Source organism: Mauremys mutica, chromosome 4 (assembly GCF_020497125.1).
Source record: "Mauremys mutica isolate MM-2020 ecotype Southern chromosome 4, ASM2049712v1, whole genome shotgun sequence".
Classification (NCBI taxonomy): domain Eukaryota; kingdom Metazoa; phylum Chordata; order Testudines; family Geoemydidae; genus Mauremys; species Mauremys mutica.
Genome location: NC_059075.1, coordinates 64,683,143 through 64,710,081, shown reverse-complemented (window position 1 = coordinate 64,710,081; position 26,939 = coordinate 64,683,143). Strand labels below are relative to the sequence as shown.

Genomic DNA, 26,939 nt, shown 5'->3' with positions numbered 1-26,939 from the left:
CTGATAGTCCATTCACAGATTTCTCTACGACACTGAGTGGGTTCTGCTTTCTTCCCTTTTCTAAGAGATCCCATCCAGTGAGCTTGTGGTATAGAGCTGTTGTCTCACTGGAGAGATTCAAAGACATTCTGCTGACAAAATGTCCTCATGTTGTCATGCCAGATCATGATATAATGTGATGACATTTTGCTGTAACATCATATTGCATCAACACATCTCACGGTAACTGGTTAAAAGGTAGGAAACAAAGGGTAGGAATAAATGATCAGTTTTCACAGTAAATAGCGGACTCCCCCCGCCTCCTAAGGATCTGAACTACGACCAGTTCTTTTCAACATATTCATAAATGATCTGGAAAAGTGGATAAACAGTGAGGTGGCAACATTTGCAGGTGATACAAACTTACTCAGAAAGGTTAAGTCCAAAGCTGACTGAGAAGAGTTACAAAGGGATTGCACAAAACTGGGTTACTGGGCAACAAAAATGGCAGATGAAATTCACTGTTGATAAGTGCAGAGTAATACACTTTGGAAAACACAATACCCACTTGTAGCGGGGTGGTTCCCCGCTCCTGCCCTGAAGGGCTTAAAACAGCCCTGGGAGAGGGTGGGCTGATTGAGGAAGCAGCCACAGCTGGGCCACACTCCAATCAGCCACAGTTGGCCTGTATAAAAAGGCTGTGAGCCAGAGGCCCAAGAGGAGTCTCTCTCCAGGCTGGGAGAGAGCAGGGCCTGGCTCCCTGCAGAAAGGGTACTGGAACTGAAGCAGGGCTGGGGAGAGCCAGAGGAGCAAGGGAGCTCTAGGCTGGCAACTCCCCAGCCTGCAGGGCCTGGTCCAAGGCCCATAGAGGTACTGGGTGGCAGAGGAAGGCAGGAGGTCCCAACCCCCTTGCCTATGATGAGTGGATTTTACACTGCAGTCTGCCCCAGGGAGTGGGGGCTTGATGATGACTGGCAGTAGCTAGTTCCCAAGACACCAGCAGGAGGCGCCGCACGGGTGAGTCCCACATCACTACACAACTGTACATATAAAATGACTGAGTTAGCTGTTACCGCTCAGGAAAGAGATCTTGAAGTCATTGTAGATAATTTCCTAAAAACATCAGCTCAGTGTGAAGCAGCAGTCAAAAAGCAAACAAAATGTTTGGAACCATTAGAAAAGGGATAGATAATACAATAGAAAATATCTTAATGTCACTATATAAATCCAGGGTATGCCCACATATTGAATATTGCCTGCCATTCACATCATCCCATCTCAAAAAAGCTATATTACATTGGAAAATTTACAGAGAAGGGCAGCAAAAATTATTAGCTTCCGTATGAGGGACTTTTTAGTTTAGAAAAGAGACAACTAAGTGGGGATATGATAGAGGTCTGTAAAATCATGACTGGTGTGGAGAAAGTGAATTACAGTGTTATTTACTCCTTCACATAGTACAAGAACCAGGGGTCACCCAATGAAATTAATAGGCAAGCAGTTTTAAAACTAACATAAGGAAATATTCTTCACACAACATACAGTCAATCTCTGGAACTTGTTGCTAGGGGATGTTATGAAGGCCAAAAGTAGAACTGGGCTCAGTAAAGAATTAGGCAAGTTCACAGAGAATAAATCTATCAATGACTGTTAGCCAAGATTGTCAGGGCCGCAGCCCCGTGTTCTGGGTGTCCCTAAACCTCTGACCAGCAGAAGATGGAACTGGATCACTTGATAAATTTCCCTGTTCTGTTCATTTCCTCTAACACATCTGGCATCGGCCACTGTTGGAAGACAGGATACTGGGCTAGATGGACCATTGGTCTGCCCCACTATGGCCATTCTTATGTTAGAAAAGGGCTGGAAAGGACCTTGAAAAGTCATCAATTCCAGGCCCCTGTGCTGTGAAAGGACCAAGTAAACCTAGACCATCCCTGACAGGTGTTTTTTAAAAACAGGTTAGATAACCTCCAGTGATAGGGATTACAAAACCTCCCTTGTAAGCCTATTCCAGAGCTTAATTATCCTAATAGTTAGAAAGTTTTTTTCCTAATATCTAACCTAAAATTTCCCTTGTGGCAGATTAAATCCATTACTTATTGTCTTGCCTTCAGTGGACATGGAGAACAATTGATCACAGTCCTCTTTATAACAGTTTTTAACATATTTGGAGGTCCTTCCTTTCAGTCGTCTTTTCTCCAGACTAAACATACCCAGTCTTTTTAATCTTTCTTCATATGTCAGGTTTTCTAAACCTTTCATCATTTTTTGTTGCTTTCCTCTGGACTCTCTACAGTTTGTCGACATCTTTCCTAAAGACTTCAGCTGAGGTCTCACCAGTGCCGACTAGAGGAGGACAGTTAACTGATGTGACTTACTGTATTAACAGGAGTCTCTGTGTATGAGAAACACTTTTGAAATAGGTTTTATATTATTATATTCTTCCCTTGAGCTGCAGCGAACCAGATTCAGAATGAAGGTGCTGACATGGATGACGGAGGTTTCAATCCAGAATGGGAGCAACAAAGGGATAGCAGAATAGGGCCCCTTGAATCCACTCCTGAATCCCGGGCTGTTGTTCAGGCTCTCCCTAGTAACTCCCAAGCCAGCGAGGACCCAGAAGAAAGTAAGTATCGTTCCAAGACTGAATAAATGTACATTTGATTTTCAGTCAGCTACAGATAATGTGCCTACTCATTCATATGTTACTTACATAGTACACATAGGACAGGCTGAAAAGTCCCCAGTGATTAGGACATGTTGACCCACCTGATGACCTTCACAGGACTGGATGGACTTAAACCATCATATAACAGCAATGACCTGAATGGCTTTTTTCAATCCACTGGTGGTCAGAGATTGTCATCCATTTGAATACAGACCTTTCAACTGTGATCCATGCCTTTGTCACCTCAAGATTAGAATACCGCAGTACACTTTGCACAAAACTACATGTTAGGTCTAATTAGAAACCAAAGTTCAATGTGGGATGTTGCAGCTTGCTTGCTTGTTTTTTGTTTTTTTTTCCCTGTAGCAGCCTGCTTGTTAAATACAGTGTCTCACATTTGAGCACATAACATCAATAGTCAGGGATCTGCACAGGCAGGCTTTTCGTTTCCAGGTGGAATTTAAGGTGGTGTTGGACCTGTAGAGCACTAAGCATTTTCAAACCTGCCTGTCTGGCAGGCCGTCTCTCTCCCCATGTGTTATTGCCATAGTTGTGATCAGTGAAGGCACTTGTTTATAGTGGTAGGATGTTAGTAGGGTGTATTTCATAACAGCATCTTTGGTGTTTACTGCCTACCTTTCTCCAAAATAACCCAAATCTCTGTTGACCTTCAGAGTGAACTGCAAAGCCTCTTTTTTTGCTAGAGCTTTTGGGGAGGACACTTAGGGGCACAGGGGTCTTGGAAGGGGGATGAAGTGTATTTTAGTCTTTTAACAACTGACCTAATTCTTTTATGTGTAGACTGGCTGTGTTGGTAGACAGTTATAGTTTTCTGAATGGCTTGTTATTTAAAGTAACTGTTAGACTCCTATCCCAGGCTGTAGGCACTTTTTCTCCCTGCCCCCGTGGGTATTTTAAATGAAGAAAATAATAAATTGTTCCAAGATGTGTGTCTTTCTCCCTCTATTTCTACAATCAGTAGTTATAGGAGCATATTTACAGTGCTGCTGGTCATACTTGTCAGCCAGCAATAACTTGTTAGAAGTATGTTGGGAAATTCACGTTGTGTGGCAGTAGCTTTGTAGCCATTGCCCTGATCACTGAGCGTTTAATACACTGCAACGGTATTTAAATGTTTAATATCATCAGCATGGTAAGACAGCATTCTCAACACTCCCTTTTTCGTCAAGTTACTGTTCAACACGACTTGACTTGAGAGAGAATTGTTTTAGCATGCAGTGATCACTGTGCAGAGCAAGCAGTGATACAGTCTGTTACTGCAAAGCACTAGTTTTGTGTTTTTATGAGTGAGTTGGGATGTTCTAAGTATTTTTTTTTTAATGTCACTTTGCTAATAAAGGTAAGTGAACAAATTCTGTACTGGATGCATCCAGTAAGGTTCCCACTGAATTTTTCCTTTAAAGTTTAGCATCTGTCTCTGGAGCTTGGGTTATTAATCACTAGGGTGACCAGATGTCCCGATTTTATAGGGACAGTCCCAATTTTTGGGTCTTTTTCTTATACAGGCTCCTATTACCCCCCACCCTCTGTCCCGATTTTTCACATTTGCTGTCTGGTTACCCTATTAATCACTGTAGTCAGTGATAAGTAACTAAGGCATCAATTTCATTCTACAGCTGTCTCTTGAAAGCCCTTTAGAACTGAGATCAGGACAACTGCTAGTCCTAACTCTGCATAATTCTTTTCATTTTCAAATACTTCATTTTTCATTAAAGCTTCCCAATATGATAAGAAATTAAATTTTGAATAGTAGATGCAATTCTGGATGTTTTGGATATTCAGAAGTTGTTTCCGAAATGACTTTTTAGTTTTAACAAGGAACCTTGCCACCAGGAATTAAAATAAATGTTGTTAATACTCCTTGGTAATCTAGTAGGATTGGAATGTGCTGCCATGCAGTGTTTCACTTGGCATCTAGCTTGGTATCGTCTGTGACAGATCAGTGTTAATTTGACAGTGCTTCATAGCTGATAGAGTACAATAAAGTGAAGGGTGACTTATAAAAAAAAAACAAAAAAAAAACCTGTCTCTTTAAAGACAGACTGAGTTATGTTTAGATTGGCACCTCCAAGTCAAGAAAATTAACATGAGAAAGCATGGCCTTTAGGAGTATGGGAAACTATACTTGTAAATGAGATGTTGGAGTGGGGCTGGGAGACCCTATTGTGTGTGTGCACATTCTAAACGCTCCAAACTGTAATAGTTCTTACAGGATAAACAGGAACCAAAAGAGCTGGTCCAAAGCAGTGAACATGATCCTGAATGAATTTAGGAAACACATAATGGTTAAGTCTTAGGGGAGATCAGAGTGAACAGATCAGAGTAACCTGAGCGGTGGTACTGAAGGACTCCAGGGAGATGAGAAGTATAAGGTGCTGCTGATTTCCAGTAGTGACCTAAGTTGGCTTTTACCAGGTTTAAGACTAGCTATTTTATGCAGTCTGTTTCTTTTGTTTTAATCAATCTCTTCTCCCCTGCCCTCGCCAGTAATCTTGAGTTACTCAAACTCTGTTTTTTTGGGACTGTCTGTCTCACAGTATGAAAGAGCTGAAACCACCATAGAGGTTTAAGAGGTAGTAAAGAAAAGGGTTTCTGGAGTCTGTCCTTCATGGGACTGTCTGTCTAATGGCAGACTAGGAGTTTTTTCCCCACACTGTTGCAGCCTGAGCTGCAGTCCTCCCAGATTCACAGGAAATTTCTAGTGAACATGGACAAGAACTGAGTGGAAGGGGTGTACGGTAACACCCTGCTCCTGTGCTAGCAGAGGCTCAGGGGCAGCCATGCTGAGTCCCCGCGGAATGAAGGACCACTTTGCAAATCAAAGATCAGTGCTGATGGGATGCAGAGAGTTTCATCCAGCTAATGGCCATAGCAGCATATGAATGAAGTACACCTCTGCCTCGATATAACGCTGTCCTCGGGAGCCAAAAAATCTTACCGTGTTATAGGTGAAACCACGTTATATCGAACTTGATTTGATCCACCAGAGCGTGTAGCCCCGCCCCCCTGGAGTGCTGCTTTACTGCGTTATATCGGGTGATGTTATGTCGGGGTAGAGGTGTATGTCTACACTACAGCAGCACAGCTACTGCACTGCAGCTTTGCTGCTCTAGCATAAACCCTTTGTACCTTTATGGAAGGGGTTTTTCCATCGATGTAGATAATCCATCAGTCAATCCATCCAGGCAGCAGATAGGTTGATAGAAGAATGCTGCGTCTACACAGAGGGGTTAGGTTGACCTATCTACGTCGCACAGGGTGCAAAATTTTTCACAGCCCTGAGCGACATAACTAGATTGATCGAATTTTTAAATGTAGACCTAGGCTGAAAAATAAATGTGGGGAATGGTTAAGATATGGGAACTCCTTTGAGTTCAGAAGGGAACTGTTGAGGATCTCATGGTGGGAAGAGGAGGACCCACTCCCATAAACCTGGTGCTGCAGGGCTTGATGGGGTTATCAGGAACCCTGAGGGAAAGATGAGGAGAGGGAGAGGGAAGAAGGGGACAAGAGGAGGCGAAGAGAGAAGGAGAGAGCAGCTGCTCGGAGAAGAGGAGCCCTAGATTTCCCTCCCCAGGGCAGAACAACACCTGTGCCTCATCTAGGGTAGCAGAGCTCTGGGGCCCTTCCCACTAGGCCAGGATGAGCAGAAACAATTTGAGGGGCAAGGGAAGCGCCGAAGCAATGGGGCTCAGTTCCAGTGGCAGAAGATGCAAAGGCAGCTGCCATAGCAGGAGGAGGAATGCTGAGGTGAGGTAGAGGGGGCTGGGGCTTCCTTGCATATGGCCAATCAGGCATAAGCTCACTCCTGAGCTCTTCCTCTTCAGCAGGTGCCCACTCAATCTCCAGCTCTCCCTTGGTTCCTCCAGAGTGAGTCCAGAACTGGATTGCACTGATGAGACGAAGGGAGCTGTGGGCTAGATGAGAGTATCCAAGGGGTTGGATCTTGCCCACCATCCGGGTTTTGACAGCCTTGACGTGGAGGCTTTGAAAAAGCTATGGTACTGTCTGAGCCTTATTTAGTAGAACAAACATACAGGAAATCATCTTTACTTCTGTTTTACAGAAATGCTGTTAATTGGATATTAAGCTACTAAATTCCCTGCCGAGGTGGTAATTACCATAAAAACGAGCACATTGGCTCATGCACTTTTGAAGGGTCCATGTACTGCAGAACCACAAACACCCATTTAATCTGAAAGATGCATCATAATTACACAAAGAGCCTTTCAGAGCTATCAAAAAAAAAGGATTCTGTAGGAAACACAAGAGGTCACTGGAATGTTTTGCTGGATGTTGGTTTGTGCACTGGAAGATATGTAAGTGGAAACTGCAAAATAACAAGTGACTCATCTGCCCGCTAGGCAGGGTAGTAGGAATAGTCTTTTGGCAAAATGTTGCTGTAAAATGAAACAATTGAAAGTGGCTTAGATCTATAACAAATATAACAGGAACATCCAAACTTGCTCAATTCAGAGTCACACTGGCAATTATTAGGAGTCTGAAGACCTCAACTAATTTGCATAAAGTGGAGCAAATGGGCAGAGGTCCTCCTTTTTACTCTAGAGATGTTGAAAATGACCCCTGTTTGTGTCAAAATGGAGTACTCTGTTGGGACCTGCCATTTTTGCTCGCCACACCTCTGTACAAAAGATGAAATCAGCTACAGGCTACATAGTAGAACTCTGTGAAGTGCGTTTTGGCTAGCCTTTTTTTCCAGAACGTTTTATTTTTGAGTATTCTATTCATTTTTCCCTTTTAGATTCCACTTCCTGATATCAGTGTTTATCTGGTAGAGATAGTCATGCCAGTAAGAGCTTCTTCCCTTGTTGCTTTAAAACAGCTTCTGAAAAAATTCTACTTCTCATTGATTCCCAGCCTCCCATTTCGACTCCTTGCTAACTTAATTTAAAATGGGGGTGTGCATAAAAACAAATTTCTCTTATGTTTGATTTGTGACATTTAATCTGTTTATAACTCGATACAGTGAAGTGTACTGGCAAGCTGCGACGTATCATTCATATGTATTGGAGACTGGAACAGCTCTGCAGCAGGAGGGCCAAGAAGAATCTGCTAGTTGCTTTTGGGTGTCCTATTGGTCCCTTGGATTATTCTGTCAGATACGTGCAACGGAAGTCATTTGTTGTGGCTGTTGGTGCGAGTTGTTTTGGGTCTTTATGTAACACTCCCATATTTTTACCATTGCAGGGGGAGTAAAGCTCGGTTTAGGAGATTTCATTTTCTACAGTGTTCTGGTTGGCAAGGCCTCAGCAACAGCAAGTGGAGACTGGAACACAACTTTAGCCTGTTTTGTAGCTATACTAATTGTGAGTATAATGTAATGTGGTGGTGGTGATATTTCAGTGCATTCTTCAGTGACCCCGGGGGCTGCTGTTGTATATTTTCCTTTGGGATTTTGCATATTGGTTATTCAGTGCCTGATCTTGCCGTCCTGGTCTTAAACTTCAAGTTTTGCTGTGGATTTCAGTTGGAACAGGATCAGTCACTTAAGCGTCAGTTCAGCACAGCACCTAAGTTCATGTTTATGTCCCATTGATTTCAGTGCTTTACTGAGTGGGCTCATTAGAGAGTTACTTTGTGTAGTAAGTAATCCTGACATTAATAGCACTCAGTGTGGAAAAGCAAAAGAATATTATTGACCAACCCTTTTGTCAGCCCTTTTGTCAGCCCTTGTTCTGTAATACATATTTTTGCTGGCTTGAATTTTACCATGTAACATCTCCTTGTTCTTCTTTCCAGGGTCTGTGCCTTACTCTACTACTTCTTGCCATCTTTAAGAAGGCTTTACCAGCTCTTCCAATCTCCATAACCTTTGGGCTCGTTTTCTACTTTGCCACAGATAACTTGGTGCAGCCCTTTATGGACCAGCTAGCATTCCATCAGTTTTATATCTAGCACAGTTGAAGTTGATATTCTATGGACATTTATATTGACTCTAGAAAATCTGGGAGGAAAAAGGGATTTTTACTTAGTCCTCACATGACAGTGAAGTTCAATGCTCAAGATTTCTGGCCTGAATCATTGCAACTTCCTCCCATGTTTTCCTGAGCTACTGCACTGCGTACCATACTATTCTTCTGTGTAAAAAGGGTTTTTTCTCAATGGATGGACTAACTTGGATGCCATTATGTCATAAGCAATCTCTAAATGATAAACATGTAATAAGGACCGCCTGTGTAAAAGCTGCTAATGCTTCTACCAGCAACGTGAGCCCTGGGTATAGGTTGATATTTTCCCAACGCTGAAGACACCTAGCACTGCCATGAGGTTAAATGAAGGAAGTTAGCAAAGTTCTGTTTGATTTGACATGTAAACCATTTGAAGAGAGTCAATCCAATATAAACCTTCAAAGCAATGTTTTTCACCAGTTGAGTCCTGACCCCACTTTGACTCATTAGGAAAAGACCAGGTATTGCAGCAATGGGACCAAAGGAGAAAGAATAGTCTCTCCTAAAAAGAGTTCCACCCCTTAATAGTCTCTGTGCCTAAGTGTGTTGGTTTTGATAAGTCCAAAAGCTTATTTTCACACTGGAACAAGAGCCTGTTCTCAAATTTACTAACACTTTTTGCATTCTCAAGCACAGAGCGTGCATCCTGTACTACCGCTGCCAATTTCTAATGTAGCTACCAAGGCTTGGACTGAATAGTTTGGAACAAGTCAATCATGAGGTCCTAACATGGATCCTTGTAAAAGGTTGGAGGACTAATACTCTAAAATTTTCCTTACTAAAATTACATGACAATTTCTGGATTTATTTTTGTCATCTTGCTAATCTTTGCTAGAATAACATCAATTCAAACCCTGCCTTTAGATGGCAATTTGCCACACAGGACTGCATTGCTCTGAGTTCCCGTTCTCCCCCACTGGATCTTTGGGCATATGAAATAGGCAGACATTTGCAGCAGCATCTCCATCCAAAGCATTCCAGGATTTTAACCTTCTGTTGCCAGGTGTAGAGAAATGGAGGGTTATTTTTAGTAGCATTCTGCTGTTTCCTTCAGACCTTTCTCTCCAAAAACATATAGTTGGAAGGATCTGGATTACAGCAAATTAAAATGAAAGGCAGTGTTTTTCCTAGGTAACAGTCAGTTGACTTCTCTGTTACATGTTAAGCTTTAGTATCAGCTGTTCAAGGTTATTTCAGGCTAAGTGATTTTATTTTATGTAGTGTATTGATAAATGAATATTCATTAGTCAAGTGAGACATCACTTAGTGTTGCTTGGAAATAAAAAGTATGGCCTTTTTTCCCAGTTATAGTGAGGCATGATGGAATACAAAATTGGAGAAACCTGGAGAAGCTTAAGAAGGGAGAAGAGAGTCCCAGAACAGCTGAAAGGAGGCCTATGGGTTGTTAGCCTTTATACAAAGTGAAAAATTGAAACTAAACTTAATAACCCCACTTTAATTTGTTTTGTTGTTGTTCTTTATCTAAAACTACAATGATTTGGTGTTTGGTGAACATTTTTTAGAATGGGACATTTTTGGGAGGATGAGATTGGAGAAAAACATTTTGTGCAAGCGAAGAGCCTGGTTTTGGTGCAGCTGAGCTCAATGAAGCATAGAGTGGATGGAAAGGTTTGACTGTTGATGGCATTGCAGCTTATGTAAATTTAATATTGGAGTCCTTTCTAAACAAGACACCTAATGGACAAAGCCAATATAAACAGAGCCTCTGAAGCAAACTTTTTCCCCTCCAGAAAGAGCTCAACTTCAGAAAACATGGAGTAGTAATAGGACTGAGACTTCATGGACATTTTCAAGTTGTTGTTTGAGTACTGGGTAACATGTTGAGGTGTTTGCATTTGTGTTGCATCCCAAGAAGGCTTTGCTTTCTTTAATTGCCTCATCTTTAATGTCCTTGGGAACTTCTGTGTAGTGCCCAGTGTGACCTCTACTAGTCACAGAATGTTGGCATCTGGAAATCAGGGCAGTTACCTCAAATAAGGTGCACACACTCTTCTAATCTGAAAGTATTTGCATTCTAGGTAGTGGCTGCATTTGCCTGTTGAATTCATTATGGATAGCATTAATAAAGTAACCACATCTTGGTACCTCATTCTGGCTGTCTAGGTCAGAACTGCCTGTGTAATTGTAAGGACTAGTTCACTGTCCCAGATACTACTTGAGTGGAACTTCATTTAAAATTGGATCTTTAATACAAAGTTTTCTACAGTTTGAGTTTTCTTTACTGTTGTTACTTGATCCTCTCATCAGCATTAATCTCTGAGAAATTCAGCTTTTTTTGTTGTTGTTGTTGTTGGGCATTCTAACTATTGCTCGTTCTTTATATAGAAAAGGCTTGCCAAAAGTTGGTACCGCTATCATCTGTTTGTACATCTGAGCCAAGTCTCCGTTAACAGAGTTATTAGTAACATGCAGAGGTTATCTTTTGTTTGAAATAGTCACTGCTGGAACTCTGACTCCCTTAAGGCCCAATCTAATGCCTTTCTATTTACTTCAGTGAGTGTTGGATCTGGCCCTTGAAGAACAACTCAGAATCTTCAAAACATTTAAATTGCCAGTCTTCCACTGCCTAAAATTCTGCCATCCTGAAGTTTTAATTTCTAGCTATGTTACAGAAGGTTATGGTGGAGATTATACACCAATATAATAACATTAAGCCTTGAGTACACTTGCTACAGCCAGGAGATGCAAAAGTAAGATTGAAACTCTTTCCTGGATTTGCCCTTTTACACTGAAGTACAGTAGCACATGTGCTGAATACGATATTGTGATGCTAGACCACTTCAGTACTTGGTCCAGAAGGGTTAATTAAGAATAGTGTTCATCCTGCATTTCCTGGATTTGGGAGTTTAATGCACAAGTATGAAGTTAAGCCCTGTCATAATTTCTCTTCTAGCCTTCCATAAAAATACACATCTAATTTGTTATTGGATTATTTCAATCTGGGTTACTTTGTATAATCCAGAGATTTCTGGTATATTTTATAGCTCTTTGAGGGGGGTTATTGATTCCTAAATTAGAACACTATTGACAACACCTTAGTCTGCAGAAGCTCTTAGCTTTTATTGTGTTATCCCAGTAGCTGTGGATCTTTCTCCTCTGTGTTCCAAACATGTCTATCACATTCGATTAACCAGTAATTGTTGTGGCTTCAAGACTAAATTCTGTCATCTTTGGTAGCCTCCCTACTTTTCAAACTTTCAAAAGTGATTAGTCTCTTTTAATGGCTACTCATCTGCAAAATGTCATAAACCAAAACATCGAGTTGTAAGAGTGCTTAAAAATGTCCGCTTGGATTTATACCATGTGTTTTCTTCCTCATTGCTTTTATTTTTGGATTTAGTCCAGAGTTATAGTTAGTTATAACAGATATTTGTAAATAGGGAATTATTTTCATGGCTATACTGAATGCTGCTACTATAAATAACTGGAAGCTCCTGACTGTGGTGCATCTGCGTTCAGATGTAGTCAGCGTAGGGTGAGTCTGGAGGTCTAGGTGCTTGTGTAGAGCACCATGTTCAAACTGTCCTAGGAGCAAATCCTGATTTTAAGCCAAATACTCAAGGGCTGAACTCTGCTGAAAATGGCTAACCTCCTTGGAGTAAAAAGCAGACCATGCATTTAGTACTATACATGGCAACTGTTCTGCCATTACCACAGTGAGGGAGAATTATCCTGGACTACATTTGAGTGGAATTTCTGGACGGATGATGAAGTGTTAGGAAACTTCTCAAAACACTTAAAATACATAATAGAGGGTTCGGGGGGGACTGTTTTGACAGCTATGCTGTTGAGACCAGTATAATGAAGACTGTGGAACATGTCTGCACTATGGTAGTATCTTGTTTTACAGCATAAGTTTGGTCATTGGAAATGCTGGAATATGAATTAGAATTGGATTATTTTACACTCAAGAATTTGCTGTTTTCTTTTTTACAGACACTGGTTTGTACATAATCTGAATTGAATGTGAATAAGTTTTTTAAACACCTTTCCAATTCTTGATAAGATACAGTTTTGATAGATTATTGCAAATTTTCCTTTGTCTAATCATTAAAATAAAGAATGCATGGATCCTAACTTTGCTGATTGTCGTGGTTTCAATATGATTATATTAAACATTAAACTTCTGTTGGGGACCTAAGCACTGCAGATTTTAGCTTCAGTATTTAAAGAACAAGAATCTTGTCTTAAAGAGATGTTTAAAAGCCTCTTATTTCCCAAAGGAATAATTTCTTCAAACTAGAGTCCCATAAAAACACATTTTTAAAGCTTCCTTTCATATTAATTTGGAGAATCTGTCAAAACCAATTATAGTAACCCACATGAGACATAATTAAGGCGTGAAATAAGCTATATAAAATCGTTGAAATTCAGGATGTTTTATGCAGCAAAAATAATCGTAGTCAGGCAACATTTATGTAGGTCACGCGGGAAGAAATCCCCTCACAAACAGCATCTAAATGTACAGCACTGAATACTGATTTCACAGCTGTAAGAGTGGGGGGAAAGCCTTACACCCCTCAAACTGTAACACATCAGTTTTATTCCTATTGAGTGATGAAAATTTAAGTCAATTTTACCACTGTTGTGTGGAAACTGAGGTTTCCTTTACTGGGATTTGTCCTGTCTCTGTTGAAATAGAAACTGGAACTCAAATTGTGAACAGAACTCAGTAAATAATTTGTGATGAAATTAGCTGTGTTGTTGTTGAATTGTCCACAAGCAGCTTAAGACTTTCTCAAATGTAGCTGCTCAAGAATGATTCAGTACATAATTTTGGTCTGTAGAGTGTTTGCACGGGTTTCATTGGCGTTCTCACAGCAGCTATATGGTCTACAGCTAACACCTTCATTAACCAAGCACTATAAGGTGGATTTTCTGTCTTCCGCTGAGGCCTCCTTTGGCCTGAAGGTTCTGCAGGGAATGGCCCAGAAATAAATACCAACTTTTGAGCAAGCTCACCAAAAGAAGGGGTACTTCTTTCCTTCAGAACTTTGGTTTTATAACCCTCCCCACATCTGTTCTTGGCTTGCTATTTCTCAGATGTCCAGAATTGTAGGAGATGCTGGGCTGCAGAAAGGAAAGTATTGGTAAGAAATTTTCCATTCTGTTTAACATATAAGAAATGTTCCATTTTAAAAAACAAACTATTGGTACTATTTTTGTATGCTTCTGCCTATAAAGCCTGGTATCATAGTCACCATGAATCCAACCAAATAAGGCCTGAGAGGGAGAAATTCTAGCTAATAACTTTTCAGGGATGTTTTAAATAATGTCCCAATTTTAAGATCTGATATCTTGGGATCGTTCAAGGTTACATATAAGTGCTCAGAGAGGCAGCACCTTCTCTAGAATGAAGACTTCGGACTTAATTCAGGCTGTTGGGTCTTTCTAAGAAGTATTGTCTTGCTGAAATGTGTATCTTTTTAAATACAGAACTGAGAATACTTGCTTTACCATTCTAAAATCTCAGGGTTTGCAAAGTAAAATGCTAACAACTTATCCACTGCTTCACTTTGAGTCTCTTTTCTTACTCCCTTCCTCTTTAATATAATCACTTGGTCTGTGTAACATGAGATTACTCTGCATTGATGTTTGAGATTTTGCCATCCCTCCATTACCATGGAAAGGGCTGCTCTGCCTGCAATGGAGACATTGTTAGATTCTGAATTGCTGGGAAATTGCAACTGAGGCATGAGAGGTGACTGAATTTAGTAAAAGTTTAGCATCAGATTCTGATCTGCTGTAAGTGGCAGTAACTTCTCAGCTCAGAGCAGGGGACCATCCATCTTCATTGTTTGTAAAGTGCTTGGTATATTGTGGGTGCTATAATAAATAAATACTAGTCTTCGGTAAGGCTACACCAAGTCTGAACTGGGGCCTTTACTATTTTTAAAACTGCATTTACATTTGGGTGATGCTTTTAATTTGTCTTCAGGTGGCGTTAATAGATAATTTCTGTGTACTCTTGGTTTTTTTAAGTGCAATTTTAGTCTGTAAACAATGTGAAAAGGGCAACATCTTACTCGACAGAACTTCCCCTTGTCAGAAGAGGAGATTCTGAACTCAAACTTCAGTGACTAAGCTGTTTAGCCTTTTGATCTGGTTAGCACTAGCCACAACTAAGCACGGTTCCATGCTCATTGATGTGATGGCTGAACACCAAGGAGAACACTCCTCAGAAGACTGCACAAGCTGAATTCTGTTGCTTCTCCAGTGTAATTGTTGCATAAAAATTGTCATACCATATAAGCCCGATGGTCCTTCTAGTCCATGCCAGATGCTGCAGCAGCAGAGGACATTGCGAACAACTCCATCATGGAATAATCTGCCCCAAAGAGAAGTGTCCTAACTCCCTCAGTTAGTATCTGTGTTATTCCCTGAAGTACCAGGGCCCCCTGCATAGGTATCAAATTTATTTGGCACACAGGGCCTAATTCCAGTTTTCAATTATGGTCAGTGCACCAGGATATAAATGTAGGATTACTCCCAACCTTTAGTCCACAGCAAAACATCCACAGATGCCAATGGGAGGTTTGACAAAGATGGCGGTGTCTGGCCTTTATGTTGTATCTACATGTTTGGTTATTTATTCACTACCTTACTGTCACATTCAGTTTCAGCAAAGGGGATTTGTTCCCAACTCAGGACATGAAACAGGCACCACATGGAGCACAGAACTGAGACAGGAGCTGGTCTCTCAATGTAAAATATCTGGGCCAAACTCCCACCAAATATTATTTACAGAGCTGTGATCAGAGCGCCATAATTAAGGATCCAACCACTGTTTCTATTCTCAGCATCAATTAACAGGGAGTTCCAAGTGCAGGATGAAAATACATGTTAAAAAGAAAAAGTGTTACATTTTATAATAGGGTTTCTTTTTATAAAGTGAGTGTCAAGGCTCTGGGTAACTGGTACTGAATCCTGTAGGTGAGTCATAGATAAACTCCCAGTTATCTGCTAAGGTTTCAAAACTATTTTAAGGACTGTAGAACTTGGCTGTTGCCATAGCAGCAATAAATCCTTTAATCTCACTTCCTGTGGAGCTGAAGCTGTTATTTGATTATCTACTTTGGGATCTTCAAGGCAGGTTATGTGAGAGAGGAGTAGAGAGACAACAGCAGGAAGAGATATTATTGTCTTAAAGCTGCTGTCCAGTCTGATACCATTTGATGAGGATTTCCTGAAGCGAGGATTCTACAAAGGGTTAATAGGAAGAATGCCACTAGGGAAACAATGCAAAATGAAAGTGATAGGACAGACCTCTCACTGCTATGACTATGTGAATCTACTAGCCCCCTTTTGGAGGCAATATGGGCTAGGGATTGGAGAACTAAACAGAAGAAAGAAACCTAAGTTTGCCAATAGCAGAGGTAGAAATAGAATCATCTTTGAGCAAATTGCTTCATCCTCTGTGTTTTGTTTTCCCTGTTTGATTTATATTGTAGTAGTGTCTGTAGACCCCAATCAGGGATTTTGGGACCCATAAAAGCTTGGTAGACGTACAGAAAGATAGTCTCTCCCCTCAAGAGTTTACACTCAGTCTGTAAAGTGAATTTGAAATACCTCTTTGTGCAGTGCCTCGATATATTTGGATAAATGTACTCTCTAGCTGCAAAGTAGGGAATGCTTGTTTGTTTGTTTTAGATTACCACTTTGTGACTGCAGGGTCATCAGAAACCTGCAGAAAACTTTTCAAATTCTGCAAGGGGCAACGCCATCTAAAGCTGCATTTGGAGATCAGCATGGCTATAAAGCTGTCATAATTTGAAGGGCAGGGAGGGGGGTTCAATGTCACATTGAAACACACTGCAAAATGCTGCACTGCCACCAGGAATGACTTAAAACCTAGGAATCCAAGATTGAGGTAGTTTTCCTCCCAGTTAGTAAGGTTTGGCAGTTCTGGTTCTGAGCGTAAGAACTGAGGCCTAGTCATTAATAAATCACTACAGTTAGTTCCACTGCAGTCTCCATGGAAGGCTGGAGTTAAGTAATCCACTGAGCATTGTATGTGTAAGAAAGTATGTTTTGTCTGTATCTGTATTCACTATATACCTTGTTTCATTTTTGTGTTTTCTGAAGCCTGAGACAAGCCCCTGGCAGGATGCATGCTTTACCTGTACAAATAAAACCATTTGGTTTGCATAAAGACCAGCCAATCGTTCTGTCCCTGTTGGTGGGATTGTGTCATTAGTATGAAGTCAATCAGTTATCATCCAACCCTTTTCTTACTTCCTCCCCGAGTGGATTTGCAAAGTGATAAAAGCATTTTAGCATTTCAGTCTCAAATATTTTATTAATCATAAACATCTATTCGATAAGATTTATTTGATGTCTTGCAGATCTGTAGAAAAATGTGATTTGTTTGATTGCTCATTGATCTAACTTGGCAGGGCCAGCTCCAGGCACCAGCCGACCAAGCACGTGCTTGGGGCGGCACTTTGGGGCGGGGCGGCGCTCGGGTTTTTTTGGTTCAGCCTGGCGGCGCTGGAGGGTTTTTATTTGTTTGTTTTTTGTTTGGCCGGGCCCCGCCTGGGAGGGGAGGGAGGCGCGGTTCTTGGGGTGGGTGGGGCTTGGGCAGCACGGTGCAGTGCTCAGCGGGGCCAGGGACTTGGATGGCGCAGCGTGGTGTTCGGGAGGGGCGGGGGAGCTTTGGTGGCGTGGCACTCGGGAGGGGCGGGGACTTGGGCGGCACGGCGCGGTGCTCGGGAAGGGCGGGGGGCTTGGGCGGCGTGGCACTTGGAGAGGGCGGGGGGCTTGGGCGGGCGTGGCGTTTGGGGGGGGCGGCGCTCTATTTTTTGGCTTGGGGCGGCAAAAAAGTTAGAGCCAGCCCTGTAACTTGGGGTTGCCAAACTCATGTTTTTCCGGAGGGCTGCCAAGGGTCACACAGGCTGTGCCACACCTAGGCATTTGGCCATCTTGTTACACATCCCTGCAGTCAGGCTGAGAGGTCACACATCCAGGTAGGCCCTAGAAATGTCCTGTAGTTGCTGCTGCCTGCGAGGGACCTCTACTCTCCCTGTTTGGGCCAAGCTGGGAAGCAGCAGCTGAGAGGAAGAAGTGGTGGTGGTGGGAAGAGAAGGTGAGGGGCACAAATATTGTAGGATAACTCTAATTCTTGAATTTTATATTTTATCTTAAGTTTCCTTAAGGAAATATATATATGTTGTAAAGAGAGGCCCTGAGTAGCAAGTAGAAGGAAGGCCTTGAAAATAATGAGTTAAGAGGCCAGGCGGAATGAAGTAGGGAGGATGTCTGGTTCAAAAAATCACTTCATGAGATAAGGGGAAATTTCTAAAAAGAAGGCCTCTGACATGGGGGTGACTGCAGATGGCTTTAAATAAGACAAAAGAAATCTGTCTTTAAATGAACTAACATGGCTCTTCCCCAGTGTTACCTCAGACGTTAGGGCCTATGTGAACCCAGGTGCAAAAACTGTTCATCGGCGAGAAGGAGGGGAGGAAAAGCCTTGGGAAGAAAGGAGGTTGTAACTCTTATCTGGATTAAGACTGGAAATAAAGGTGAGCTGTCTCAAATTGGTTTTTAGCTAAAGTTAATAATTGGCAATAGGGCCAGCCTTACAGGTGGGTCACAGCCCGGGGCACTGTGGTCAAGATGCAAGGAGAGGGGTTTGCCTGGGGCATGGGGCCATGGAACGGGAGCTTGGGACTGGGGAGGGGGGAGACGGGAGAGGCAGCAGGGACCCAGGGCGGATGGGTGAGGTGCCTGAGGAGAAAAGGCAGTGTTTGGGTGGAGAGGCAGTGGGGGTCAGAGGCAATGGGTGGGGGGCTGGAGGAGGTAGCAGGAGTCTGGGGGGATGGGTGGGGAGGCAGCAGGGGTCAGGGTGATGGCGGGGGGCACCAAAATACAAGTTTGCCCAAGGTGCCATTTTCCCTAAGGCCTGCCCTGATTGGTGATGACATCATTTGTTTGTAAAAGGGCTATGAATTAACTGGTTCTTTGTCAGGGTCTACCTAATCATGCTGGAATATGCCAAAATGAGATGGTCATCCCTAGGTCTGGCCTATTTGTAAGTATACTGAACACATGCTTATGAATACTTTGTTGTTACAGTATTGGGTGTAGTGACTGTTTATTTTTAGGCTGTTAGATGTGTGTAAGGCAGCTGCATAAAATACTATTTGGCCTTTGGATTTAATAAACTGGTGTTTGCTGATTTCCAATATAAATATTAATAATTCCAACCACAATGGCTGCAAGCTCCCTCAGACATTCCCACTTGGTTCCAGATGCCAGACACCCCACTGCCCCCCCATAACCTTATGACATCTTCCTGCATTCACCTTTCTACCTAACTGTCTCTCCTTACACTTCCCAGAAGGTACCATTGCACCCCCTTCCCTCCCATACTCAGCTGCCATAATTTGTGCAGCAACACATCCTACCCCCACCACTGCCTGGCACTATGTTGCCCAGAAAGTTAAATGTATGGTATATACATATGAATATTTTCAGTGTCATCCACCTCTTTGTACAGTTGACTGAAATCTCTTATGGCACTCTGTCATGTGGTTGATGGTGAATGGGAGGTTTTTGTTTTTCCTCATGCTTTGAAGCCTTATGTAAATAAGGCATAGCCTCATGGAATATCTCATTTTATTTTCAAGGAAAGTGATAATTCAAAACTCTTCAGTCTGTTTTATTCTCAGTCAGGCAAGGATTCAGAAATTTGTAGGTCACAGCTATTCTTCTCTCTCAGCTTGATGTCTCGGTAACCTTATAGCTAGATCTTTATTAATAACTTGAGACTGTCATCTTCTCCATGTGTTAATAGGACAGGTATAAGGCATTTGTTTTATTTTTCTAAGGACCTATCAATGCCCAAGAGGGAGTTAATGTAATTGTGGTCACTTTTAGAACTGATTTCCACTATTCCATATTTGATTTCTCTAACATGCTAATTTTGAGACAAATCCATTAAGTGCACTTAATGTCAACAATTTTTCCTTTGCCCGGCCATCTGATATAAAACCAATTCTGCAGTGTATTCATCTTCTGACTGGTGATTAGATGAAGCATGGAGGGAAGTGCTGCTGCTTTCAATGATTTGCTGATTTATTTTGTAAACTTCTCTAATATTGTGTTTTCTAATGTAAGTCAGTGTGGCCAGGGCTGTGGATGGGAACCCTTCGGTGTGGAGTTTTAGTTCAAAATAAATAAAATGTATAGCTGTACATGCAGCTGAACCTACAAAGGCTGCCTTGAATTTCACGAGATTGAAAAGTATCAAGGCAAACAAACATATATGTAGTGATATGGGAAATCAGCTACTCTCTGTTATACTTAGAAGTGATGATAGTGTATGCAAGGACCCAGTCATTGTCATCTTGCAGTGGCCCAATAATCCATCTAACATGGTATTCTGACTCCCAATATGATGATTGTATTAGCAATATGTATGTAAGCCCTATGGCCTGAAACTAGAGCAGTGGTTCTCAAACTTTTTTTCACATAGCAAGCCTCTGAATGTGACCCCCCCGTTTATAAATTAAAAACACTTTTTAATATTTAACACGTTATAAATGCTGGAGGCAAAGTGGGGTTGGGGTGGTGGTTGACAGCTCACGACTCCCCATGTAATAACCTCGCAACCCTCTGAGGGGTCCCGATCCCCAGTTTGAGAACCCCTGCTCTAGAGCGCTTGGAGCTCATTACTGACACCTGTTGGTGAACAGGAGAAGAATGACCCAGAGTTGCCTGAGAACTCCAGATGGGCAAAGGCTCCATAGGGGAGGGGGAGGGGGGAACAACTGAAGGGGCCTGGCAGTTTGGGGCATTTTCGTTAAAATTCAGTTAAGTTTTGAGCTTGGGGCCCAATAAAACATTATTCTCCCTGTTGGGAAATGAAAGAACAATAGAACAGCACCAAATGTGCCTGAGCAGGGGGTCGCCATGGCCAAGACCGCAGTACGGAACAGCTGGGTAAAGGAGGCTGGACAGGGTGAAAAGGAGGGAAGAGGGGAGTACCTGGCTGGTGGTAAGGACTCTGTAGAGCGTCTTATACTCCAGGGGTTCTCAACCTTTTTCTTTTTGAGGCCCCCTCAGCATGCTATAAAAACTCCATGGCCCACATGTGCCACAACTGTTTTTTCTGCATATAAAACCCAGGGCCAGGGTTAGGGGGTAGCAAACAAGGCAGGTGCTCAGGGCCCCAGGGGCCTTGCAAAGCTAAGTTGTTCAGGCTTTGGCTTCAGCTTCAGGTGGTGGGGCTTCAGCTTTCTGCCCTGGGGCCCAGCAAGTCTAATGCCAGCCCTGCTTGGCAGACCCCCTGAAACCTGAGAGGACCCCCAGGGGACCCCAGACCCCTGATTGAGAACCACTTTTATACACCATAGCTCCTTCTGTAAATCAGCAATGAGCTGAGGCAGCATACAGAGCTGAGCTGAGGTATAGCTTCAAGGTGGCGGGCTGAGGCGGCAGACAGTGCAGAGGCAGTGCTCAGACAGGTAACAGCACTGAGGTGGCTTGGGCTGAAGCCAGACAGCGCCACAGCTTAGCTAAGGGACTCAGGTGTGGGCTTCCCTAACCAGCAATCAAAGCTGAAATCACTTCAGCTGGGTCAGGTGGTAGAGTTCTTGGGGCTGCACTGACAATACTTCCCATAGAGGCTGGAGAAGGACCTGCCTGAATTTTGGACTCTGCCTATCCTGGACAACAAACTGTGAGTGAGGGAGTGGGGAGAAGGAGGGAAGTGGCTAGAATTGTGGTTCTCAACAAGGGATCTTCAAGGGGGTACATTAACTCATCTGGATATTTGCCTAGTTTTACAACAGGCTCGATAAAAAGCACTAGCAAAGTCAGCACAAACTAAAACTTAATACAGACAATGACTTGTTTAAACTTCTCTATATACTGAAATGTAAGTACAATATTTATATTCTAAATGACATTTTATAATTATGAGATGGTAAAAATTAGACTAAGCAATTTTCAGTCATAGTGTGCTGTGACACTTCTGTATTTTTATGTCTGATTTTGAAAGCAAGTAATGTTTAGGTGAGGTGAAACTTGGGGGTACACAAGACAAATCAGACTCCTGAAAGGGGTACAGTAGTCTGGAAAGGTTGAGAGCCACTGGGCTAGAAGGTGTTAGCCACTCACAGCTGTGAGAGGAGGTTAAAACTGTTGCTCAGACACCCTGCAGAACATGGTTGATTTGTTAATAGCTGGCTTTCCCAAGTTCATTCTGTGTCTCCTTTTCCCCACCCCTAATAAAAAGATTTTGTTTTATACCCCTGGACTTAATGAATGCAAATTGAGAATTATTGCCTGTCATTGAGACCCAGAGGAGGTAATTTCGCTTCCAAGGTTTTTGACGGGAGCTCAATCTGGTGTTTTCAATAAGAACCTCTAGAAAACTGTACCTGGCAAGTTTTTGCTGCTGACAACACCTGACCTAACAGAAGGGTTACATATAAAAAATCCAACTGGAAGGAAGTGTAAGGCATAAACCACTCATAAGGATACTAACTGTGGAATACAGTGCTGCTACTCTTAAGAATTAAGGTTGTATGGGTGTCACTTTGGTGACTTGGTTGATTACTGTTGTTTCTTGTGGTAGATAAGTGAGGGGTGAGTGTATGAGTGAGAAGGAGATGTGTATGGCTTTACTCCATGTTTCCCAGGTTTTGTGAGTGAGAAGGAGATGTGTATGGCTTTACTCCATATTTCCCAGGTTTTGTGTTTTGAGTTGGGTTGTGTTTGGCTTTAATATCCACTGTCGTTAATGGGCTTTTTTGTTTGTTTGCAAATTTAAATGTCTGTTTTCAAGTTGCGCTCCCTGCAGTGTGGAGGAATGCCTGGAGGCAGTGTGAGGGAGCACATTGACTTATCCTGGAGTGTCTCCTGTGCCCCTTTGGAAGAGCCCAGAAACTAAAATGCCCAAGGTACAGTCGCTTTAATGGGAGATGAAAGGCCTTTGTGTCACCCTCTTCCAAGCACCCCTTAGCTCGACATACAGGTGTGTGTTAGGTGAGCTTGTGCCTTGGAATCATCTCTCTCTTAGGTGCCCTTCATGGTGATCTCCTCCCCGCCCCCCCCCCCTGCTTGCCTCTGGGGCTGAAAAGGTAGTATGGCTGAGTGTACTGCTGCAGCCAGTAGTGGCAGTTCCCAACCAATACGGAAAACCCCAAGAAGTCCCTTCCCTCAGCCTATGCTATTCCTTGTAATTTTCTTGCTCCCCTTCTCCTGCCTCTCCTATCCTTAGCACTAGTGCTGCCCATCTGTTGACATCTCTTTCTCAAACGTGCACTCTCCCATGTGGCGGGGGTTGGTGGTCATTTAGGAGTTGGGGTCTTTGGATATAGTGTGTCTAGAGCAGCCAATGAGTGGCTTAACTCAAGCCTTCTGATTTAGTATGACCTTAGCTAGACTAGCAGCCACTGGTTGTACACTAGCCCCTTCTTTAATAACGCGATGGAAGCATTTTTTTGTACTAATCATCTCCCCAGAGCACTTGGGGATTTTGGACCATGCAGTTGTTAACCTTTTCTCATCAACCAATCCTCGCAGCCCACTGATCATTTATGTTGCTCTTCTCTGAACACCCTCCAATTTGTCAGCCCTCTTCAGACAGTGAGATGCCTAGAACTAAGCACCAGGTCCCTGGAGCGGTTGTACTAGATCAGGAGTTCTCAAACTTCATTGCACCGCGACCCCCTTCTGATAACAAAAATTACTACATGATCCCAGGATGGGGGACCCAAGCCTGAGCCAGCCCAAGCCCCACTGCCCCGGGGTAGGGAGCCCCAAAGCTAACGCCCAAGGGCTTCAGTCCCAGGGAGGGGTCTGTAACCTGAGCCCCAATGCCCCGGGCTGAAGTCCTCGGACTTTGGTCCCGGGCGGTGGGGCTCGGGCTTTGGCCCTGGGTCCCAGCAAGTCTAAGCCAGTCCTGGTCACCCCCATTAAAGTGGGGGTGAGACCCACTTTGGGATCCTGGCCCATAGTTTGAGAATCGCTGTACTAGAGCTTTAAAAGGAATGATATTAACCTTGCTGATTCATGACATGAAGCCTGTAAGTGATACAGCCAGGCACTGCTTGATTATTTTCCTCTGCCATACTGAATCCCAAACTCCTGTTGAAGTTGTGCTGTCCCATACCATTCCCCCACATCTTTTTTTCTGCACTGCTGCTAGTCAGTTCTCTCCCCCACTGAATAGTTGTGGTTTGAATTATTTTCTCCCAGATACATTAGCCTGCATTTTTCTAAGAAGAATTTCCTTTTGTTGTGTTTTGCCCATGTCTCCAATTCCTCTCTAAGGGCCCAATCCAATACCTATTGAAGTCATGCCCAAAGTCCCATTGCATTATTTCTCTACCCTCTAGGGTATTTGTAGTTCCCTCCCAGTTTGGTATCACCTGTGAATTTCATGAACACACAGTTCACTTTTTCTTCCAGATCATCAGTGAAAACACAGAATAAGACCAGAACTAAACGTGATTCCTGCTCTTCTCCACTAGAAACACACACACGTGCACGCACACACACACACACTTCAATTTAATGTTACTATGGTCTTTCAGGAAGTTTTCAGTTCCCCAGACAGTGTCTGTATCCAAGTCAGTTTGAATGAGTTTTGAGAGTAAGATTGTGAGAGACAGCGTGTTACATGCTGTACTAAAGTCCAACTAAATTACCTCTCTACTGCCTTCTCTATGCATTGGTGTTGTAATTCTATCTGCATTAAATTGTGTAGGGCTGCCGTCTGTACGTCTCAGTGCTGGCAGGGATAGTTCCTCACTAATAAAGACCTGCAGTTTTGTAATGCTGTTACATGTTCCAGCCTATTCCATTGCCATGTGTGTCACGTGGGGTCTGGGCTGGAAGCCAGTGCAAATGTTTCTACAAGGACTTTAGGACATATATTTTAATTATGTTTATACTCCCCCCTATCCTCCTTCCCTTTTGTACATAGTTTTTCCTCTAGCCTTTGCAAAGTGCTCTGGTCCACCTGCCAGTGCTAGTTTCTTGTATGACTCTGGCCCCTTTAACCTCCCATCGTGAGAAGTTCCAAGGCTCTGGCTTGAAATACCAATACTGAACACAGTCAGGCCCTGGCACGATTCCATCACTGCCTTCAGCTTAAGCTGGCATGGGAGGAGAGGAGCCACTCCCTGCGTGAGGCAGCTTTATTGTCTCTGCATAGTCAGAGCTCGGGGGAGGGGGATGACTGTAGAATGAACACCTAAAACTTCCCAAGATTAGAGAGAGAATGTCCTGATCTGAGGCCAATGGATGGAGGGAGAAGGTCTCTGTGGGAACGATGTGTGCACACGGCCTGTCTCTTTCTAACTCAGGCTGGCATTTAACACAAACAGTAGTGCCACAGAGGCCACTTAAGGCTCCCTCTTAAGCAGACCAGTTGTCACTAAGCATACAAAATAAAGTGCAATACAAAGAGTTGTGTACCAGAGCATAACTAGGCTAGGGGTGGGGTCTGAGGGAAACAGTCTCTCTGTCTTGGCACACGTGCTCTGTTGGGTGAATGGGGTTGTGCATGTCTGTGTGTGTAGAACACGTGTGAATAGAATGAGTGTGTATAGGCATGGACTGGAGTAATATGTTACCAACCTTAGAGGGGCTGCTTTTTGTCCTTACTTTGCAAAAGGTATCTTTGTGCCTGTCTCCCAGTTTCTGTGTAGACTGACCAGATGGCCAGTACTAACCTACAGTGAGTTTGCTTCCTATGGAATTGTATGTGACGTCCCTGTTTTAGCTGAATGACAAGTATCAGAGGGGTAGCCGTGTTAGTCTGGATCTGTAAAAAGCAACAGAGTGTCCTGTGGCACCTTACAGACTAACGGACGTATTGGAGCATGAGCTTCTGTGGGTGAATCCCCACTTCGTCAGACGCATGTGCCGAATGAGTTTCTCAGGGTTAATGTCATTACACTGGATCTCAAGCAAATGAATGATCCTTACCATTTGGGCAAGTTTATTATTAAATTAACAGAATTTCCAGGGACGTACCCATCACCCCCCACACCGCCAAAGAGTGGGCAAAGCGCTCACAGGCTCCTGTGACTGATGGCATCAGCCCATTGCCCAGGGGAATCTGAGCAGTGTATGGGTAGATTGTTTTTGTGTCATTTGTGTGGCTGGCATCATTGGCAACGCTGAGGTAGCAGGGAGTGGAGGGTGGGACCAGTAGGAGATTGGGTTTAAGCTTCAGACTGGTGTGAAGTGAGCAGGGTATTTTGTGCAAGAGTGAGAAGTTTAAACTTGATTCACTAGCTCCCCCTTACCCAGAGCAGAAATAGCTTGAATCTCCTCTTGCCTACGCATGTTTTATACCGCTGTATGGCTCACTTCATTGGAGCTACTCCTGACTGACACTGGTGTCTGTCTGCAGGGTTGTTGTTGCCATGTGGCCCCAGGATATGAGAGAGACAAGAAAGATAAGGTACCGTAATACCTTTTTTTGGACCAACTTCTGCCAGTGGAAGGTGTGACGGGTGAGGCAGGCCATGCTCTTAGCAGGAGCTGAGGAGGGTGCTGGCTTGCAGGAGGCTCAGCTGAGTAATAAGTGCAGTTAGTCTATGTGAGTGATGAGCACTGCAGAGAGCCCCTGTGTGAATCTCCATAGTGAGTGATGGGCGAGTCTGAGAGGCTGCAGCGCAGGAGTGTTATTGGGCCTTTTGCTACACAGCACATATGTTACTGTTGTCAGCGCTTCAGCAGATTTCTACAGCGCAGTGAAAATAAGTAGATTAACACAGCAAAGAAGATTAGAGATGCTTTGGGGAAAGGAAAGGGGGAGGATGAGCAGAGGAGAGTATAAAAAGAGACAGCAGGAGTGTGAGTGCCAGGCTTCCTGGTGTGTGTTACTCAGGGTACCTGTCTTTGGCCCCTTCGGTTTCGGGATAGGCCAGCTGAACGGAACTGTACCAGGCACGATGTCGAAGGAGAAACTGGAGTCGCTGGTAAAAAACATGGAGATCATGCTGTCGGAGGTGGAGCAGCTGAAGATCCACTGCACTAAGCAGACAGAGGAGGTGAACCAGGTGGTGCAGGAGTTGCGTCGGGAGAACAAGGATCTGATGCAGAAGTACGAGCGCATCTGCCAGGATCTGAAGGAAGCCAAGGAGACCATTGCCCAGCTTCAGGATACAAAGTTTGCCTTTGAGGCAAAGGAACGGCAAGCACAGAAGCTCAACAGACAACTGTGAAGCAATACAAAGGAGATGCATGAGATTTCCCAAGCAGACCTAAAACCAAACCAAAACCTTCTACCACTGGAACCAGAAAACACTGGA

General features: G+C 43.3%; 2 protein-coding genes across 6 annotated transcripts in view; both read left to right on the top strand.

The window, feature by feature from the left end:
* PSEN1 (presenilin 1) overlaps nucleotides 1-12,729 on the top strand; it is a 58,033-nt gene extending 45,304 nt beyond the window's left edge. For 3 of the 5 annotated variants that reach the window (XM_045015534.1, XM_045015533.1, XM_045015530.1), the window contains 3 exons: nucleotides 2,432-2,605; nucleotides 7,877-7,995; nucleotides 8,429-12,729. In XM_045015534.1, coding sequence (XP_044871469.1) covers nucleotides 2,432-2,605; nucleotides 7,877-7,995; nucleotides 8,429-8,584 — 449 coding nt within the window. In that variant the 3' untranslated portion in view covers nucleotides 8,585-12,729. The remainder of the gene's footprint in view (nucleotides 1-2,431; nucleotides 2,606-7,876; nucleotides 7,996-8,428) is intronic. The other 2 variants (XM_045015532.1, XM_045015531.1) reach the window with 2 other exon arrangements.
* Nucleotides 12,730-21,291: 8,562 nt separating this feature from the next.
* PAPLN (papilin, proteoglycan like sulfated glycoprotein) overlaps nucleotides 21,292-26,939 on the top strand; it is a 78,514-nt gene continuing 72,866 nt past the window's right edge. The window contains exon 1 of the mRNA XM_045013475.1: nucleotides 21,292-21,343. The gene's annotated coding sequence lies outside the window, so the exon portion shown is untranslated. The remainder of the gene's footprint in view (nucleotides 21,344-26,939) is intronic.